The following is a 19842-nucleotide window of genomic DNA, read 5'->3' on the forward strand; positions in this document are numbered from 1 at the left end:
ATGGTACCATACCACATCACACCTCTAATGGTACCATACTACATCTCTAATACATCTCTAATGTTACCATACCACATCTCTAATGGTACCATACCACATCTCTAATGGTACCATACTACATCTCTAATACATCTCTAATGGTTCCATACCACATCTCTAATGGTACCATACCACATCTCTAATGGTTCCATACCACATCTCTAATGGTACCATACTACATCTCTAATACATCTCTAATGGTACCATACCACATCTCTAATGGTACCATACCACATCTCTAATGGTACCATACCACATCTCTAATGGTACCATACCACATCTCTAATGTTACCATACCACATCTCTAATGGTACCATACCACATCTCTAATGGTACCATACTACATCTCTAATGGTTCCATACCACATCTCTAATGGTACCATACCACATCTCTAATGGTTCCATACCACATCTCTAATGGTACCATACCACATCTCTAATGGTACCATACCACATCTCTAATGGTACCATACCACATTTCTAATGGTACCATACCACATCTCTAATGGTACCATACCACATCTCTAATGGTACCATACCACATCTCTAATGGTACCATACCACATCTCTAATGGTACCATACCACATCTCTAATGGTACCATACCACATCTCTAATGGTACCATACCACATCTCTAATGGTGCCATCCCTAGTGACGAGGCAGCCATTGGTCTGAAATATAAACTCGGGAATGTGCCTTTAAATCCTGTATATTTTAAACAGGTCTGGGAACAGGTTAGTCAGTTAGGTAATTCTCCACAAACAGGTCTGGGAACAGGTTAGTCAGTTAGGTAATTCTCCTGTCAAGAGCACAAACAGGTCTGGGAACAGGTTAGTCAGTTAGGTAATTCTCCTGTCAAGAGCACAAACAGGTCTGGGAACAGGTTAGATAATTCTCCTGTCTCTTCCTGTAGGCACGCTGACTTCCATCACCAACCTGGCGACCAGCCTGGCCAGGAACATGGACCGGCTGTCCCTGGACGAGGAGCACTATACCAGGCAGGAGGAGTGGAGGAGGCAGCTGCCTGAGAGCCTGGGGGACGGACTCAGACAGGGCCTGTCTAGACTGGGCATCAGCCTACTGGGTGGGTAGAGTATACTCAGCCAGACAGTCAGTTAGCCAGTCACTCAGCCAGACAGTCAGTCACTCAGCCAGTCAGTCAGTTAGCCAGTCACTCAGCCAGTCAGTCAGTTAGCCAGTCACTCAGCCAGACAGTCAGTCAGTTAGCCAGCCAGTCAGTCACTCAGCCAGTCAGCCAGCCAGTTAGCCAGCCACTCAGTCAGACAACCAGTCAGTCAGTCAGTTAACCAGTCCGTTAGCCAGTCACTCAGTCAGTCAGTTAGCCAGACAGTCAGTCAGTCAGTCAGTCACTTAGCCAGTCACTCAGCCAGACAGACAGTCAGTTAGCTAGTCACTCAGCCAGTCAGTCAGTTAGCCAGTCACTCAGTCACTCAGCCAGTCAGTCAGTTAGCCAGTCACTCAGTCAGACAGCCAGTCACTCAGTCAGACAGACAGTCAGTTAGCCAGTCAGTCACTCAGCCAGTCACTCAGCCAGTCAGTCAGTGAGTTAGCCAGACAGTCAGTCAGTTAGCCAGTCAGTCACTTAGCTAGTCACTCTTCCAGACAGACAGTCAGTTAGCCAGTCACTCAGTTAGCCAGTCACTCAGCCAGACAGACAGTTGGTACAGTGGAGACAGACAGTCAGTCAGTTAGCCAGTCACTCAGCCAGACAGACAGTAAGTACAGTGGAGACAGACAGTCAGTCAGTTAGCCAGACAGACAGTAGGTACAGTGGAGACAGACAGTCAGTCAGTTAGCCAGACAGACAGTAGGTACAGTGGAGACAGACAGTCAGTCACTCAGCCAGACAGACAGTAGGTACAGTGGAGACAGACAGTCAGTCACTCAGCCAGACAGACAGTAGGTACAGTGGAGACAGACAGTCAGTCACTCAGCCAGACAGACAGTAGGTACAGTGGAGACAGACAGTCAGTCACTCAGCCAGACAGACAGTAGGTACAGTGGAGACAGACAGTCAGTCACTCAGCCAGACAGACAGTAGGTACAGTGGAGACAGACAGTCAGTCACTCAGCCAGACAGACAGTAGGTACAGAGACAGACAGTCAGTCAGTTAGCCAGACAGACAGTAGGTACAGTGGAGACAGACAGTCAGTCACTCAGACAGACAGACAGTCAGCACAGTGGAGACCAGCATGGTCCCAATAAACACCTAGGGGTCTCTCTGTTTCAAAGACAGGAGAGAAACAGCTACTTATGACAGGGGATATCTGACTCCAAGAACCATGCTGTGATTGGTTGGGAGGTTAAATCCCTTAGTGGGACTGCTGTATCCACACTGTCAATCACAAACATTACTGTTATACAATATCCCTTTGATATAGACCAGAACTTCAGGAACCAATAATACTGTAATACATGATACTCTGTTGTACTACATGATACTCTGTTGTAATACATGATACTCTGTTGTACTACATGATACTCTGTTGTACTACATGATACTCTGTTGTACTTCATGATACTCTGTTGTACTACATGATACTCTGTTGTACTACATGATACTCTGTTGTACTACATAATACTCTGTTGTACTACATGATACTCTGTTGTACTACATGACACTCTGTTGTACTACATGATACTTTGTTGTACTACATGATACTCTGTTATGATACGTGATCCTCTGTTCTCTCCAGCAGCGATAGCTGGCATCGTGGACCAGCCCATGTTGTAATACATGCTACTCTGTTCTCTCCAGGAGCGATAGCTGGCATCGTGGACCAGCCCATGTTGTAATACATGCTACTCTGTTCTCTCCAGCAGCGATAACTGGCATCGTGGACCAGCCCATGTTGTAATACATGCTACTCTGTTCTCTCCAGGAGCGATAGCTGGCATCGTGGACCAGCCCATGTTGTAATACATGCTACTCTGTTCTCTCCAGGAGCGATAGCTGGCATCGTGGACCAGCCCATGTTGTAATACATGCTACTCTGTTCTCTCCAGGAGCGATAGCTGGCATCGTGGACCAGCCCATGCAGAACTTCCAGAGGGGTTCAGAGATGCAGAGTTCAGCAGGCAGCAAGGCCAAAGGGGTCATCTCTGGAGTGGGGAAAGGCATCGTGGGGGTCTTTACCAAACCTATAGGGGGCGCAGCAGAGCTGGTCTCGCAGACGGGACACGGTGGGTTCACACACTTCGCCGTGTATGTTATAAAACCATTTTATTTGAGCTTTTATTTTCCCACTGGCAGGTTAACTAAGAATAAATTCTTTATTTTACGTCCCTGAGATCATTTGTTGACACATCACTGTTCAACAGTAGTGGACACACCTCCAGTCCACCCAACACAGTAGTGGACACACCTCCAGTCCACCCAACACAGTAGTGGACACACCTCCAGTCCACCCAACACAGTAGTGGACACACAGTAGTGGACTCCAGTCCACCCAACACAGTAGTGGACACACCTCCAGTCCACCCAACACAGTAGTGGACACACCTCCAGTCCACCCAACACAGTAGTGGACACACCTCCAGTCCACCCAACACAGTAGTGGACACACCTCCAGTCCACCCAACACAGTAGTGGACACACCTCCAGTCCACCCAACACAGTAGTGGACACACCTCCAGTCCACCCAACACAGTAGTGGACACACCTCCAGTCCACCCAACACAGTAGTGGACACACCTCCAGTCCACCCAACACAGTAGTGGACACACCTCCAGTCCACCCAACACAGTTTATTCAGGCCTGACAAAGAGACATTTCTGGTCAAAAACGTAAAAGTTTATTGTATGGGAGCATTTCAACGCTTTTACACTTGACTACAAGTCCCCCCTCCTAGCGGTATTCTAACATACAGATTACTCCCTCCCTGGGGGTCCTAGCGGTATTCTAACATACAGATTACTCCCTCCCTGGGGGTCCTAGCGGTATTCTAACATACAGATTACCCCCTCCCTGGGGGTCCTAGCGGTATTCTAACATACAGATTACTCCCTCCCTGGGGGTCCTAGCGGTATTCTAACATACAGATTACTCCCTCCCTGGGGGTCCTAGCGGTATTCTAACATACAGATTACTTCCTCCCTGGGGGTCCTAGCGGTAATTCTAACATACAGATTACTCCCTTAACAGTACTGTAGGCCTGTTGTAGTGTTCTGTCCTGGGGGTCCTAGCGATATGCTAACATACAGATTACTCCCTCAACAGTACTGTAGGCCTGCTGTAGTGTTCTGTCCTGGGGTCCTAGCGGTATTCTAACATACAGATTACTCCCTTAACAGTACTGTAGGCCTGCTGTAGTGTTCTGTCCTGGGGGTCCTGGCGGTATGCTAACACACAGTAGTAATGCTCCCTCCAAGGAGCCCTAGCGGTCCTACTGTAGCGGTATGCTAACAGGATGTAATACTCAGTCTATGGGGTGGTAGCAGTCCTAGCGTACCGGTATGCTAACAGGATGTAATACTCAGTCTATGGGGTGGTAGCAGTCCTAGCGTACCGGTATGCTAACAGGCTGTAATACCCAGTCTATGGGGTGGTAGCAGTCCTAGCGTACCGGTATGCTAACAGGCTGTAATACCCAGTCTATGGGGTGGTAGCGGTCCTAGCATAGCAGTAGGCTAACAGGATGTAATGCCCAGTCTATGGGGTGGTAGCAGGCCTAGCGGTATGCTAACAGGCTGTAATACCCAGTCTATGGGGTGGTAGCAGGCCTAGCGGTATGCTAACAGGCTGTAATACCCAGTCTGTGGGGTGGTAGCGGTCCTAGCATAGTGGTAGGCTAACAGAATGTAATGCCCAGTCTGTGGGGTGGTAGCGGTCCTAGCATAGTGGTAATGCCCAGTAGGCTAACAGAATGTAATGCCCAGTCTGTGGGGTGGTAGCGGTCCTAGCATAGTGGTAGGCTAACAGAATGTAATGCCCAGTCTGTGGGGTGGTAGCGGTCCTAGCATAGTGGTAGGCTAACAGAATGTAATGCCCAGTCTGTGGGGTGGTAGCGGTCCTAGCATAGTGGTAGGCTAACAGAATGTAATGCCCAGTCTGTGGGGTGGTAGCGGTCCTAGCATAGTGGTAGGCTAACAGAATGTAATGCCCAGTCTGTGGGGTGGTAGCGGTCCTAGCATAGTGGTAGGCTAACAGAATGTAATGCCCAGTCTGTGGGGTGGTAGCGGTCCTAGCATAGTGGTAGGCTAACAGAATGTAATGCCCAGTCTGTGGGGTGGTAGCGGTCCTAGCATAGTGGTAGGCTAACAGAATGTAATGCCCAGTCTGTGGGGTGGTAGCGGTCCTAGCATAGTGGTAGGCTAACAGAATGTAATGCCCAGTCTGTGGGGTGGTAGCGGTCCTAGCATAGTGGTAGGCTAACAGAATGTAATGCCCAGTCTGTGGGGTGGTAGCGGTCCTAGCATAGTGGTAGGCTAACAGAATGTAATGCCCAGTCTGTGGGGTGGTAGCGGTCCTAGCATAGTGGTAGGCTAACAGAATGTAATGCCCAGTCTGTGGGGTGGTAGCGGTCCTAGCATAGTGGTAGGCTAACAGAATGTAATGCCCAGTCTGTGGGTAGGCTAACAGAATGTAATGCCCAGTCTGTCCCTAGCATAGTGGTAGGCTAACAGAATGTAATGCCCAGTCTGTGGGGTGGTAGCGGTCCTAGCATAGTGGTAGGCTAACAGAATGTAATGCCCAGTCTGTGGGGTGGTAGCGGTCCTAGCATAGTGGTAGGCTAACAGAATGTAATGCCCAGTCTGTGGGGTGGTAGCGGTCCTAGCATAGTGGTAGGCTAACAGAATGTAATGCCCAGTCTGTGGGGTGGTAGCGGTCCTAGCATAGTGGTAGGCTAACAGAATGTAATGCCCAGTCTGTGGGATGGTAGCGGTCCTAGCATAGTGGTAGGCTAACAGAATGTAATGCCCAGTCTGTGGGATGGTAGCGGTCCTAGCATAGTGGTAGGCTAACAGAATGTAATGCCCAGTCTGTGGGGTGGTAGCGGTCCTAGCATAGTGGTAGGCTAACAGAATGTAATGCCCAGTCTGTGGGGTGGTAGCGGTCCTAGCATAGTGGTAGGCTAACAGAATGTAATGCCCAGTCTGTGGGGTGGTAGCGGTCCTAGCATAGTGGTAGGCTAACAGAATGTAATGCCCAGTCTGTGGGGTGGTAGCGGTCCTAGCATAGTGGTAGGCTAACAGAATGTAATGCCCAGTCTGTGGGGTGGTAGCGGTCCTAGCATAGTGGTAGGCTAACAGAATGTAATGCCCAGTCTGTGGGGTGGTAGCGGTCCTAGCATAGTGGTAGGCTAACAGAATGTAATGCCCAGTCTGTGGGGTGGTAGCGGTCCTAGCATAGTGGTAGGCTAACAGAATGTAATGCCCAGTCTGTGGGGTGGTAGCGGTCCTAGCATAGTGGTAGGCTAACAGAATGTAATGCCCAGTCTGTGGGATGGTAGCGGTCCTAGCATAGTGGTAGGCTAACAGAATGTAATGCCCAGTCTGTGGGATGGTAGCGGTCTTAGCATAGTGGTAGGCTAACAGAATGTAATGCCCAGTCTGTGGGGTGGTAGCGGTCCTAGCATAGTGGTAGGCTAACAGAATGTAATGCCCAGTCTGTGGGGTGGTAGCGGTCCTAGCATAGTGGTAGGCTAACAGAATGTAATGCCCAGTCTGTGGGGTGGTAGCGGTCCTAGCATAGTGGTAGGCTAACAGAATGTAATGCCCAGTCTGTGGGGTGGTAGCGGTCCTAGCATAGTGGTAGGCTAACAGAATGTAATGCCCAGTCTGTGGGGTGGTAGCGGTCCTAGCATAGTGGTAGGCTAACAGAATGTAATGCCCAGTCTGTGGGGTGGTAGCGGTCCTAGCATAGTGGTAGGCTAACAGAATGTAATGCCCAGTCTGTGGGATGGTAGCGGTCTTAGCTTAAGCATATGCTATCTAGCAGGTGTGGAAGTTCAGTCCTCTTGGCCCTGGAGGGTTTATTAACTGGGCCCTGGAGGGTTTATTAACTGGGCCCTGGAGTGTTTACTAGTTGTGTCCTGGAGGGTTTACTAACTGGGCCCTGGAGGGTTTAATAACTGGGCCCTGGACTTTATTAACTGGGCCCTGGAGGGTTTACTAACTGGGTCCTGGACTTTATTAACTGGGCTGTTTATTAACTGGGCCCTGGAGGGTTAATTAACTGGGCACTGGAGGGATTATTAACTGGGCCCTGGACTTTATTAACTGGGCTGTTTATTAACTGGGCCCTGGACTTTATTAACTGGGCTGCTGCTGAAAGCCCCAATGACTTCACTAAACTTCTGGAGGAGTTTATAGTTTATTAAAGACAGGGGGGGCGAGGGGGAGAGGAAGGGAGGGAAGGAAGGCTGCGAAGAGGAGAGGAGAGGTGAGGGTGAGTTTTTGTGTTAGCCAGTACTAACAACTCAGCGCGACAGAACGTAAATATTAAATTAAGTGAGCAGCTGTGTGTCAGAACCATGGTACCCCGGGGACTGATGCTAATCTAGCTCCCCTAGCTAGCTACACACACACACATAAACACACACACCCACACTCTGTGTGTCAGAACCACGGTACCCCGGGGACTGATGCTAATCTAGCTCCCCTAGCTAGCTACACACACACACATAAACACACACACCCACACTCTGTGTGTCAGAACCATGGTACCCCGGGGACTGATGCTAATCTAGCTCCCCTCGCTAGCTACACACACACACATAAACACACATACCCACGCTCTGTGTGTGTGTGTGTATTTTGGAATATACCCTAGCGCACCACGCATAAACACACAAAAACACAGTGAAAATGTTTTGACACACACACACTGCTAGAGTACACACCCACAACACACAGGGCGGGGGGCATGTTCCACAACACACAGGGGGGGGGGGGGGGGGCAGGTTCCACAACACACAGGGCGTGGGGGGGGGGGGGGGGCAGGTTCCACAACACACAGGGCGAGGGTGGGGGGGGCGGAGGGGTAGGTTCCACAACACACAGGGCGTGGGGGCAGGTTCCACAACACACAGGGCGGGGGGGGGGGTTCCACAACACACAGGGCGTGGGGGGGGTTCCACAACACACAGGGCGAGGGTGGGGGGGCGGAGGGGTAGGTTCCACAACACACAGGGCGTGGGGGGGCAGGTTCCACAACACACAGGGTGGGGGGGGGGCAGGTTCCACAACACACAGGGCGGGGGGGGGGGGTTCCACAACACACAGGGCGTGGGGGGGGCAGGTTCCACAACACACAGGGTGGGGGGGGGGGGGGGGGCAGGTTCCACAACACACAGGGCGTGGGGGGGGGGGCAGGTTCCAGAGCTGTGACATCATCAGCAGTAGAATGTTTTATGTTTTAAAATGCATGATGTCATCAAGTCACTTCACGGCTGACAGGAAGACGAGGCAACAAGCTGCACATGTAGACACACACACACACACGCAGGAACACACACACACAGGAACACACACACAAAGGAACACACACACACACACACAGGAACACACTCATCCTGTGGGTCTTGGAGACTAAGTAGGGGCTAGTCTACTGTACACTGAACCTTTCTGCTTTGATGTGTGTGTGTGGTGTGGTGTGGTGTGGTGTGGTGTGTGTGTGTGGTGTGGTGTGGTGTGGTGTGGTGTGGTGTGTGTGTGTGTTGTCCTGAGCAGGTATCCTTCATGGAGCTGGTCTCTGGCAGCTCCCCAAACAGCTGTACCTCCCAGTAGACCAGAGGTCGGCCCTCGCGCCCAACAGTCACGTCAAATACGTCTGGTAAGAACTGACCTCTATAACACACACACACACACACACACACACACACACACAGCCCCGGTCCCCACCCGCCACTCACACACACACACACACACACACACACACACACACACACACACACACACACACACACACACACACACACACACACACACACACACACACACACACACAGCCCCGGTCCCCGGTCCCCAACAGCCACCCCCACCCCCACACAGCCCCGGTCCCCAACAGCCACTCACCCACACACCCAGCCCCGGTCCCCACCCACACACACACACACACACACACCCACACACACACACACACACACCCCCCCCACACAGCCCCGGTCCCCAACAGCCACCTGTCTGAAAGGAAGGGATCCCTGCTGTTAGTTGGCTTCCCCACCAAGCTGCAGGAACGGAGGAACAAACTGAAGTAGAGAGGAGATTCACAAACTCTTGGAGGAACGTGGATTGGATGTATTAATTATTCATTATTATTAATTAGACAGTTCACATTCATCAACATTACTATTAGTAATGAAACATCCATGTAAATGTCCTGGGAAGGTCAGGGCGAATACACAGCCGCTACGCAAACACAAACACTCACTACAAAACCCCATAGGAATACATTACACCCCATACAATATGATTCTATCAGCAACACCCCATAGGAATACATTACACCCCATAGGAATACATTACACCCCATATAATATGATTCTATCAACAACACCCCATAGGAATACATTACACCCCATAGGAATACATTACACCCAATACAATATGATTCTATCAACAACACCCCATAGGAATACATTACACCCCATAGGAATACATTACACCCCATAGGAATACATTACACCCTATATAATATGATTCTATCAACAACACCCCATAGGAATACATTACACCCAATATAATATGATTCTATCAGCAACACCCCATAGGAATACATTACACCCAATATAATATGATTCTATCAGCAACACCCCATAGGAATACATTACACCCAATATAATATAATTCTATCAACAACACCCCATAGGAATACATTACACCCAATATAATATGATTCTATCAACAACACCCCATAGGAATACATTACACCCCATAGGAATACATTACACCCAATATAATATGATTCTATCAACAACACCCCATAGGAATACATTACACCCCATAGGAATACATTACACCCAATATAATATGATTCTATCAACAACACCCCATAGGAATACATTACACCCCATAGGAATACATTACACCCCATAGGAATACATTACACCCCATAGGAATACATTACACCCCATAGGAATACATTACACCCTATATAATATGATTCTATCAACAACACCCCATAGGAATACATTACACCCCATAGGAATACATTACACCCTATATAATATGATTCTATCAACAACACCCCATAGGAATACATTACACCCAATACAATATGATTCTATCAACAACACCCCATAGGAATACATTACACCCAATATAATATGATTCTATCAACAACACCCCATAGGAATACATTACACCCCATAGGAATACATTACACCCAATACAATATGATTCTATCAACAACACCCCATAGGAATACATTACACCCCATAGGAATACATTACACCCCATAGGAATACATTACACCCAATATAATATGATTCTATCAACAACACCCCATAGGAATACATTACACCCAATACAATATGATTCTATCAACAACACCCCATAGGAATACATTACACCCCATAGGAATACATTACACCCTATATAATATGATTCTATCAACAACACCCCATAGGAATACATTACACCCCATAGGAATACATTACACCCTATATAATATGATTCTATCAACAACACCCCATAGGAATACATTACACCCAATACAATATGATTCTATCAACAACACCCCATAGGAATACATTACACCCAATATAATATGATTCTATCAACAACACCCCATAGGAATACATTACACCCAATACAATATGATTCTATCAACAACACCCCATAGGAATACATTACACCCCATAGGAATACATTACACCCCATAGGAATACATTACACCCCATAGGAATACATTACACCCCATAGGAATACATTACACCCCATAGGAATACATTACACCCCATAGGAATACATTACACCCTATATAATATGATTCTATCAACAACACCCCATAGGAATACATTACACCCCATAGGAATACATTACACCCTATATAATATGATTCTATCAACAACACCCCATAGGAATACATTACACCCAATACAATATGATTCTATCAACAACACCCCATAGGAATACATTACACCCAATATAATATGATTCTATCAACAACACCCCATAGGAATACATTACACCCCATAGGAATACATTACACCCAATACAATATGATTCTATCAACAACACCCCATAGGAATACATTACACCCCATAGGAATACATTACACCCTATATAATATGATTCTATCAACAACACCCCATAGGAATACATTACACCCCATAGGAATACATTACACCCTATATAATATGATTCTATCAACAACACCCCATAGGAATACATTACACCCCATAGGAATACATTACACCCAATACAATATGATTCTATCAACAACACCCCATAGGAATACATTACACCCCATAGGAATACATTACACCCTATATAATATGATTCTATCAACAACACCCCATAGGAATACATTACACCCCATAGGAATACATTACACCCTATATAATATGATTCTATCAACAACACCCCATAGGAATACATTACACCCCATAGGAATACATTACACCCAATATAATATGATTCTATCAACAACACCCCATAGGAATACATTACACCCAATACAATATGATTCTATCAACAACACCCCATAGGAATACATTACACCCAATATAATATGATTCTATCAACAACACCCCATAGGAATACATTACACCCAATATAATATGATTCTATCAACAACACCCCATAGGAATACATTACACCCAATACAATATGATTCTATCAACAACACCCCATAGGAATACATTACACCCTATATAATATGATTCTATCAACAACACCCCATAGGAATAAATTACACCCAATATAATATGATTCTATCAACAACACCCCATAGGAATACATTACACCCAATATAATATGATTCTATCAACAACACCCCATAGGAATACATTACACCCAATATAATATGATTCTATCAACAACACCCCATAGGAATACATTACACCCAATACAATATGATTCTATCAACAACACCCCATAGGAATACATTACACCCCATAGGAATACATTACACCCAATATAATATGATTCTATCAACAACACCCCATAGGAATACATTACACCCAATACAATATGATTCTATCAACAACACCCCATAGGAATACATTACACCCCATAGGAATAAATTACACCCTATATAATATGATTCTATCAACAACACCCCATAGGAATACATTACACCCAATACAATATGATTCTATCAACAACACCCCATAGGAATACATTACACCCAATACAATATGATTCTATCAACAACACCCCATAGGAATACATTACACCCAATATAATATGATTCTATCAACAACACCCCATAGGAATAAATTACACCCCATAGGAATACATTACACCCAATATAATATGATTCTATCAACAACACCCCATAGGAATAAATTACACCCCATAGGAATACATTACACCCCATAGGAATACATTACACCCCATAGGAATACATTACACCCCATAGGAATACATTACACCCCATAGGAATACATTACACCCCATAGGAATACATTACACCCAATATAATATGATTCTATCAACAACACCCCATAGGAATAAATTACACCCCATAGGAATACATTACACCCCATAGGAATACATTACACCCCATAGGAATACATTACACCCCATAGGAATACATTACACCCCATAGGAATACATTACACCCAATATAATATGATTCTATCAACAACACCCCATAGGAATACATTACACCCAATATAATATGATTCTATCAACAACACCCCATAGGAATACATTACACCCCATATAATATGATCTGTTATATCACGCTGGTCACCTATGGTCATGTGGTCTAATGGGATCTTGTATAATTCATCTGTTCGGCTGACCTCTGTCTCCTCTTCCTCCCTCCACTCCCCAGGAAGATGCTCCAGTCCCTGGGTCGTCCAGAGGTTCACATGTCCCTGGAGGTGGTGATCGTGTCCGGGTCGGGTCAGGAGCATGCTGGGTGTCTGCTGCTGACAGGGGAGGTGGTGTTTGTGGTCAGTCTGTCTGAAGACACACAGCAGCAGGCCTTCCCCATCACCGAGGTGGCCTGTCAACAAGACCCCCACCACCTGGGGGCGCTGACCCTCACGCTGCAGCAGCAGAGACTCACCAACGATGTAGAGGTAGGGGGATGGGATGGGAGGGGTGAGGGGGTAGGGGTGAGGGGGGATGAGAGGGGGTAGGAGAGGGTGAGGTAGGGGTGGTGGGATGGTAGGAGTGAAGTGAGGGATGGTAGGGGGAGGTGAGGGATGAGAGGGGGAGGGTGAGGATGGTAGGGGTGAGAGAGGTGAGGGAGGAGAGGGTGAGGGATGGTAGGGGTGAGAGAGGGAGGGTGAGGGATGGTAGGGGTGAGAGAGTTGAGGGAGGGGAGGGTGAGGGATGGTAGGGGTGAGAGAGGTGAGGGAGGGGAGGGTGAGAGAGGGGAGGGTGAGGGAGGGAGGGTTAGGGATGGTAGGGGTGAGGGAGGGGAGGGTGAGGGATGGTAGGGGTGAGGGAGGGGAGGGTGAGGGATGGTAGGGTGAGAGAGGGGAGGGTGAGGGAGGGAGGGTTAGGGATGGTAGGGGTGAGAGAGGTGAGGGAGGGGAGGGTGAGGGATGGTAGGGTGAGGAGGGAGGGTGAGGGATGGTAGGGGTGAGAGAGGGAGGGTGAGGGATGGTAGGGTGAGAGAGGGGAGGGTGAGGGAGGGGAGGGTTAGGGATGGTAGGGGTGAGAGAGGTGAGGGAGGGAGGGTGAGGGATGGTAGGGTGAGAGAGGGGAGGGTGAGGGAGGGGAGGGTTAGGGATGGTAGGGGTGAGAGAGGTGAGGGAGGGGAGGGTGAGGATGGTAGGGTGAGAGAGGGGAGGGTGAGGGAGGGGGGTGAGGATGGTAGGGGTGAGGGAGGGAGGGTGAGGGATGGTAGGGTGAGAGAGGGAGGGTGAGGGAGGGGGAGGGTTAGGGATGGTAGGGGTGAGAGAGGTGAGGGAGGGGAGGGTGAGGGATGGTAGGGTGAGGAGGGAGGGTGAGGGATGGTAGGGTGAGAGAGGGAGGGTGAGGGATGGTAGGGTGAGAGAGGGGAGGGTGAGGGAGGGGAGGGTTAGGGATGGTAGGGGTGAGAGAGGTGAGGGAGGGGAGGGTGAGGGATGGTAGGGTGAGAGAGGGGAGGGTGAGGGAGGGGAGGGTTAGGGATGGTAGGGGTGAGAGAGGTGAGGGAGGGGAGGGTGAGAGAGGGGAGGGTGAGGGAGGGGAGGGTGAGGGATGGTAGGGGTGAGAGAGGGGAGGGTGAGGGAGGGGAGGGTGAGGGATGGTAGGGTGAGAGAGGGAGGGTGAGGAAGGGGAGGTGAGGGATGGTAGGGTGAGAGAGGGGAGGGTGAGGGAGGGGAGGGTGAGGGATGGTAGGGTGAGAGAGGGGAGGGTGAGGAAGGGGAGGGTGAGGGATGGTAGGGTGAGAGAGGGGAGGGTGAGGGAGGGAGGGTGAGGGAGGGGAGGGTGAGGGATGGTAGGGTGAGAGAGGGGAGGGTGAGGAAGGGGAGGGTGAGGGATGGTAGGGTGAGAGAGGGGAGGGTGAGGAAGGGGAGGGTGAGGGATGGTAGGGTGAGAGAGGGGAGGGTGAGGGAGGGGAGGGTGAGGGAGGGGAGGGTGAGGGATGGTAGGGTGAGGGAGGGGAGGGTGAGAGAGGGGAGGGTGAGGGAGGGGAGGGTGAGGGAGGGGAGGGTGAGGGATGGTAGGGGTGAGGGAGGGGAGGGTGAGGGATGGTAGGGTGAGAGAGGGAGGGTGAGGGAGGGGAGGGTTAGGGATGGTAGGGGTGAGAGAGGTGAGGGAGGGGAGGGTGAGGGATGGTAGGGTGAGGGAGGGGAGGGTGAGGGATGGTAGGGGTGAGAGAGGGGAGGGTGAGGGATGGTAGGGTGAGAGAGGGAGGGTGAGGGAGGGGAGGGTTAGGGATGGTAGGGGTGAGAGAGGTGAGGGAGGGAGGGTGAGGGATGGTAGGGTGAGAGAGGGGAGGGTGAGGGAGGGAGGGTTAGGGATGGTAGGGGTGAGAGAGGTGAGGGAGGGGAGGGTGAGAGAGGGAGGGTGAGGGAGGGGGAGGGTTAGGGATGGTAGGGGTGAGGGAGGGAGGGTGAGGGATGGTAGGGGTGAGGAGGGGAGGGTGAGGGATGGTAGGGTGAGAGAGGGAGGGTGAGGGAGGGGAGGGTTAGGGATGGTAGGGGTGAGAGAGGTGAGGGAGGAGAGGGTGAGGGATGGTAGGGGTGAGAGAGGGGAGGGTGAGGGATGGTAGGGGTGAGAGAGTTGAGGGAGGGGAGGGTGAGGGATGGTAGGGGTGAGAGAGGTGAGGGAGGGGAGGGTGAGAGAGGGAGGGTGAGGGAGGGGAGGGTTAGGGATGGTAGGGGTGAGGGAGGGGAGGGTGAGGGATGGTAGGAGTGAAGTGAGGGATGGTAGGGGGAGGTGAGGGATGAGAGGGGAGGGTGAGGGATGGTAGGGGTGAGAGAGGTGAGGGAGGAGAGGGTGAGGGATGGTAGGGGTGAGAGGGGAGGGTGAGGGATGGTAGGGGTGAGAGAGTTGAGGGAGGGGAGGGTGAGGGATGGTAGGGGTGAGAGAGGTGAGGGAGGGGAGGGTGAGAGAGGAGGGTGAGGGAGGGAGGGTTAGGGATGGTAGGGGTGAGGGAGGGGAGGGTGAGGGATGGTAGGGGTGAGGGAGGGGAGGGTGAGGGATGGTAGGGTGAGAGAGGGAGGGTGAGGGAGGGGAGGGTTAGGGATGGTAGGGGTGAGAGAGGTGAGGGAGGGGAGGGTGAGGGATGGTAGGGTGAGGGAGGGGAGGGTGAGGGATGGTAGGGGTGAGAGAGGGAGGGTGAGGGATGGTAGGGTGAGAGAGGGGAGGGTGAGGGAGGGGAGGGTTAGGGATGGTAGGGGTGAGAGAGGTGAGGGAGGGGAGGGTGAGGGATGGTAGGGTGAGAGAGGGAGGGTGAGGGAGGGAGGGTTAGGGATGGTAGGGGTGAGAGAGGTGAGGGAGGGGAGGGTGAGGGATGGTAGGGTGAGAGAGGGGAGGGTGAGGGAGGGGAGGGTGAGGGATGGTAGGGGTGAGGGAGGGGAGGGTGAGGGATGGTAGGGTGAGAGAGGGGAGGGTGAGGGAGGGGAGGGTTAGGGATGGTAGGGGTGAGAGAGGTGAGGGAGGGGAGGGTGAGGGATGGTAGGGTGAGGAGGGAGGGTGAGGGATGGTAGGGGTGAGAGAGGGGAGGGTGAGGGATGGTAGGGTGAGAGAGGGAGGGTGAGGGAGGGGAGGGTTAGGGATGGTAGGGGTGAGAGAGGTGAGGGAGGGAGGGTGAGGGATGGTAGGGTGAGAGAGGGAGGGTGAGGGAGGGGAGGGTTAGGGATGGTAGGGGTGAGAGAGGTGAGGGAGGGGAGGGTGAGAGAGGGGAGGGTGAGGGAGGGGAGGGTGAGGGATGGTAGGGGTGAGAGAGGGGAGGGTGAGGGAGGGAGGGTGAGGGATGGTAGGGTGAGAGAGGGGAGGGTGAGGAAGGGGAGGGTGAGGGATGGTAGGGTGAGAGAGGGGGGTGAGGGAGGGAGGGTGAGGGATGGTAGGGTGAGAGAGGGGAGGGTGAGGAAGGGGAGGGTGAGGGATGGTAGGGTGAGAGAGGGAGGGTGAGGGAGGGGAGGGTGAGGGAGGGGAGGGTGAGGGAGGGGAGGGTGAGGGATGGTAGGGTGAGAGAGGGGAGGGTGAGGAAGGGAGGGTGAGGGATGGTAGGGTGAGAGAGGGGAGGGTGAGGAAGGGGAGGGTGAGGGATGGTAGGGTGAGAGAGGGAGGGTGAGGGAGGGAGGGTGAGGGAGGGGAGGGTGAGGGATGGGAGGGTGAGGGAGGGGAGGGTGAGAGAGGGGAGGGTGAGGGAGGGAGGGTGAGAGAGGGGAGGGTGAGGGAGGGAGGGTGAGGGATGGTAGGGGTGAGGGAGGGGAGGGTGAGGGATGGTAGGGTGAGAGGGGGAGGGTGAGGGAGGGGAGGGTTAGGGATGGTAGGGGTGAGAGAGGTGAGGGAGGGGAGGGTGAGGGATGGTAGGGTGAGGGAGGGAGGGTGAGGGATGGTAGGGGTGAGAGAGGGAGGGTGAGGGATGGTAGGGTGAGAGAGGGAGGGTGAGGGAGGGAGGGTTAGGGATGGTAGGGGTGAGAGAGGTGAGGGAGGGGAGGGTGAGGGATGGTAGGGTGAGAGAGGGGAGGGTGAGGGAGGGGAGGGTTAGGGATGGTAGGGGTGAGAGAGGTGAGGGAGGGAGGGTGAGAGAGGGGAGGGTGAGGGAGGGGAGGGTGAGGGATGGTAGGGGTGAGAGAGGGAGGGTGAGGGAGGGGAGGGTGAGGGATGGTAGGGTGAGAGAGGGGAGGGTGAGGAAGGGGAGGGTGAGGGATGGTAGGGTGAGAGAGGGGAGGGTGAGGGAGGGGAGGGTGAGGGATGGTAGGGTGAGAGAGGGAGGGTGAGGAAGGGGAGGGTGAGGGATGGTAGGGTGAGAGGGGAGGGTGAGGGAGGGGAGGGTGAGGGAGGGGAGGGTGAGGGAGGGGAGGGTGAGGGATGGTAGGGTGAGAGAGGGGGAGGGTGAGGGAGGGGAGGGTGAGGGATGGTAGGGTGAGAGAGGGGAGGGTGAGGAAGGGGAGGGTGAGGGATGGTAGGGTGAGAGAGGGGAGGGTGAGGAAGGGGAGGGTGAGGGATGGTAGGGTGAGAGAGGGGAGGGTGAGGGAGGGGAGGGTGAGGGAGGGGAGGGTGAGGGATGGTAGGGTGAGGGGAGGGAGGGTGAGAGAGGGGAGGGTGAGGGAGGGAGGGTGAGAGAGGGAGGGTGAGGGAGGGGAGGGTGAGGGATGGTAGGGTTAGGGATGGTAGGGGTGAGGAAGGGGAGGGTGAGGGATGGTAGGGGTATATCACCATATGGTCATTCAGCAGACGTGTTTATCCTTGGCCAACGACAGTGAAGGGAGTGGAGGGTAGGGGTAGGGGTGAGAGAGGTGAGAGTGATCACCATATGGTCATTCAGCAGACGTGTTTATCCTTGGCCAACGACAGTGAAGGGAGTGGAGGGTAGGGGTAGGGGTGAGAGAGGTGAGAGTGATCACCATATGGTCATTCAGCAGACGTGTTTATCCTTGGCCAACGACAGTGAACAAAAATATTCAGATTTCAGAACATGCAGGAAACATCACTAAACCTCTTCTTCTCTTTCACTCCCCCCTCCCCTCTCCCTCCCTCCCCTCCCCCCTCTCCCCCCCTCTCCCTCTATCCTCCTCCCTCCTCCTCTATCCTCCCCCCCTCCTCTCCCTCTATCCCCTCCTCTCCCTCTATCCCCCCACTCCTCTCCCTCTACCCCCCCCTCTATCCCCCCTCCTCTCCCTCTATCCCCCCTCCTCTCCCTCTACCCCCCCTCTCCCTCTATCCCCCCCTCCTCTCCCTCTACCCCTCCCCTCTATCCCCCTCCTCTCCCTCTATCCCCCTCCTCTCCCTCCCCCTCTTCCTCTCCTCCTCCTCCTCCCTCCCCCCCCTCCTCTCCCTCTATCCCCCCCTCTCCCTCTACCCCCCCCCTCTCCCTCTATCCCCCTCCTCTCCCCTCTACCCCCCTCTATCCCCCCTCCTCTCCCTCTATCCCCCCTTCTCTCCCTCTATCCCCCTTCCTCTCCCTCCCCCTCTTCCTCTCCTCCTCCTCCTCCCTCCCCCCTCCTCTCCCTCCTCCCCCCTCCTCTCCCTCTACCCCCGCCTCTCCCTCTATCCCCCCCCCTCTCCCTCTACCCCCTCTCCTCTCCCTCTATCCCCCCCCTCCTCTCCCTCCTCTCCCTCTATCCTCCCCCTCCTCTCCCTCTATCCCCCCTCCCCTCCCTCCTCCCCTCCCTCCCTCCCTCCTCCCTCCCCCCTCCCTCCCCCTCCCCTCCCCCTCTCCCCCTCCCCCCTCCCCCCTCCCTCCCTCCCTCCCCTCCCTCCCTCCCTCCCCTCCCTCCCCCTTCCCTCCCCCTCCCTCCCTCCCCCTTCCCCTCCTCCCCTCCCCCTCTCCCCTCCCTCTATCCCCTCCTCCCCCTCCCTCCTCCTCTCCCCCTCCCCCCCCCCTCCTCCTCTCCCTCCCCCAGGGTGACAGTGGGAGGGAGTGGTTGTCAGAGCAGCAGTATGGTCGCCTGGTGGACTATGTGACTCGTGCGTCTGCCTTCCTCTCCCCGTCGGCCTCGTCCCTCCAGCAGGCTCCTCCCATCACCCCGGCCGAGCCTCCGCCCGCCGTCACCAAGACCTACCGTTACCTGGTCAGCCCCGCCCACGCCGCCGTGTTCGTCTCCAAGTTCACCATGGTCAAGAACAAGGCGCTGCGCATCGGCTTCCACTGACACACACACCTTTAGAGAGACACACCTGTACACACACACCTTAACAGAGACCCTGACACACACTCACACACACACCTTAACAGAGACCCTGACACACACTCACACACACACCTTAACAGAGACCCTGACACACACTCACACACACACCTTAACAGAGACCCTGACACACACACCTTTAGAGAGACACACCTGTACACACACACACCTTTAGAGAGACACACCTGTACACACACACACCTTAACAGAGACCCTGACACACACACCTTTAGAGAGACACACCTGTACACACACACACCTTTAGAGAGACACACCTGTACACACACACCTTAACAGAGACCCTGACACACACTCACACACACACCTTAACAGACCCTGACACACACACCTTTAGAGAGACA

The 19842-nt window shown here is 52.6% G+C and overlaps 1 protein-coding gene across 1 annotated transcript in view; it reads left to right on the plus strand.

Annotated features, from left to right (window-relative positions):
• The window catches only part of LOC124017627 (vacuolar protein sorting-associated protein 13B-like), a 242195-nt gene extending 222634 nt beyond the window's left edge, over positions 1-19561 (plus strand). The window contains 5 exon segments of the mRNA XM_046332880.1: positions 954-1124; positions 3069-3245; positions 8736-8838; positions 13012-13261; positions 19196-19561. Of these exon segments, the coding sequence (XP_046188836.1) occupies positions 954-1124; positions 3069-3245; positions 8736-8838; positions 13012-13261; positions 19196-19444 (950 nt within the window). The 3' untranslated portion in view covers positions 19445-19561.
• The last annotated feature ends 281 nt before the right edge of the window (positions 19562-19842 follow it).

The sequence above is a fragment of the Oncorhynchus gorbuscha genome, unplaced genomic scaffold (genome assembly GCF_021184085.1).
Source record: "Oncorhynchus gorbuscha isolate QuinsamMale2020 ecotype Even-year unplaced genomic scaffold, OgorEven_v1.0 Un_scaffold_295, whole genome shotgun sequence".
Classification (NCBI taxonomy): domain Eukaryota; kingdom Metazoa; phylum Chordata; class Actinopteri; order Salmoniformes; family Salmonidae; genus Oncorhynchus; species Oncorhynchus gorbuscha.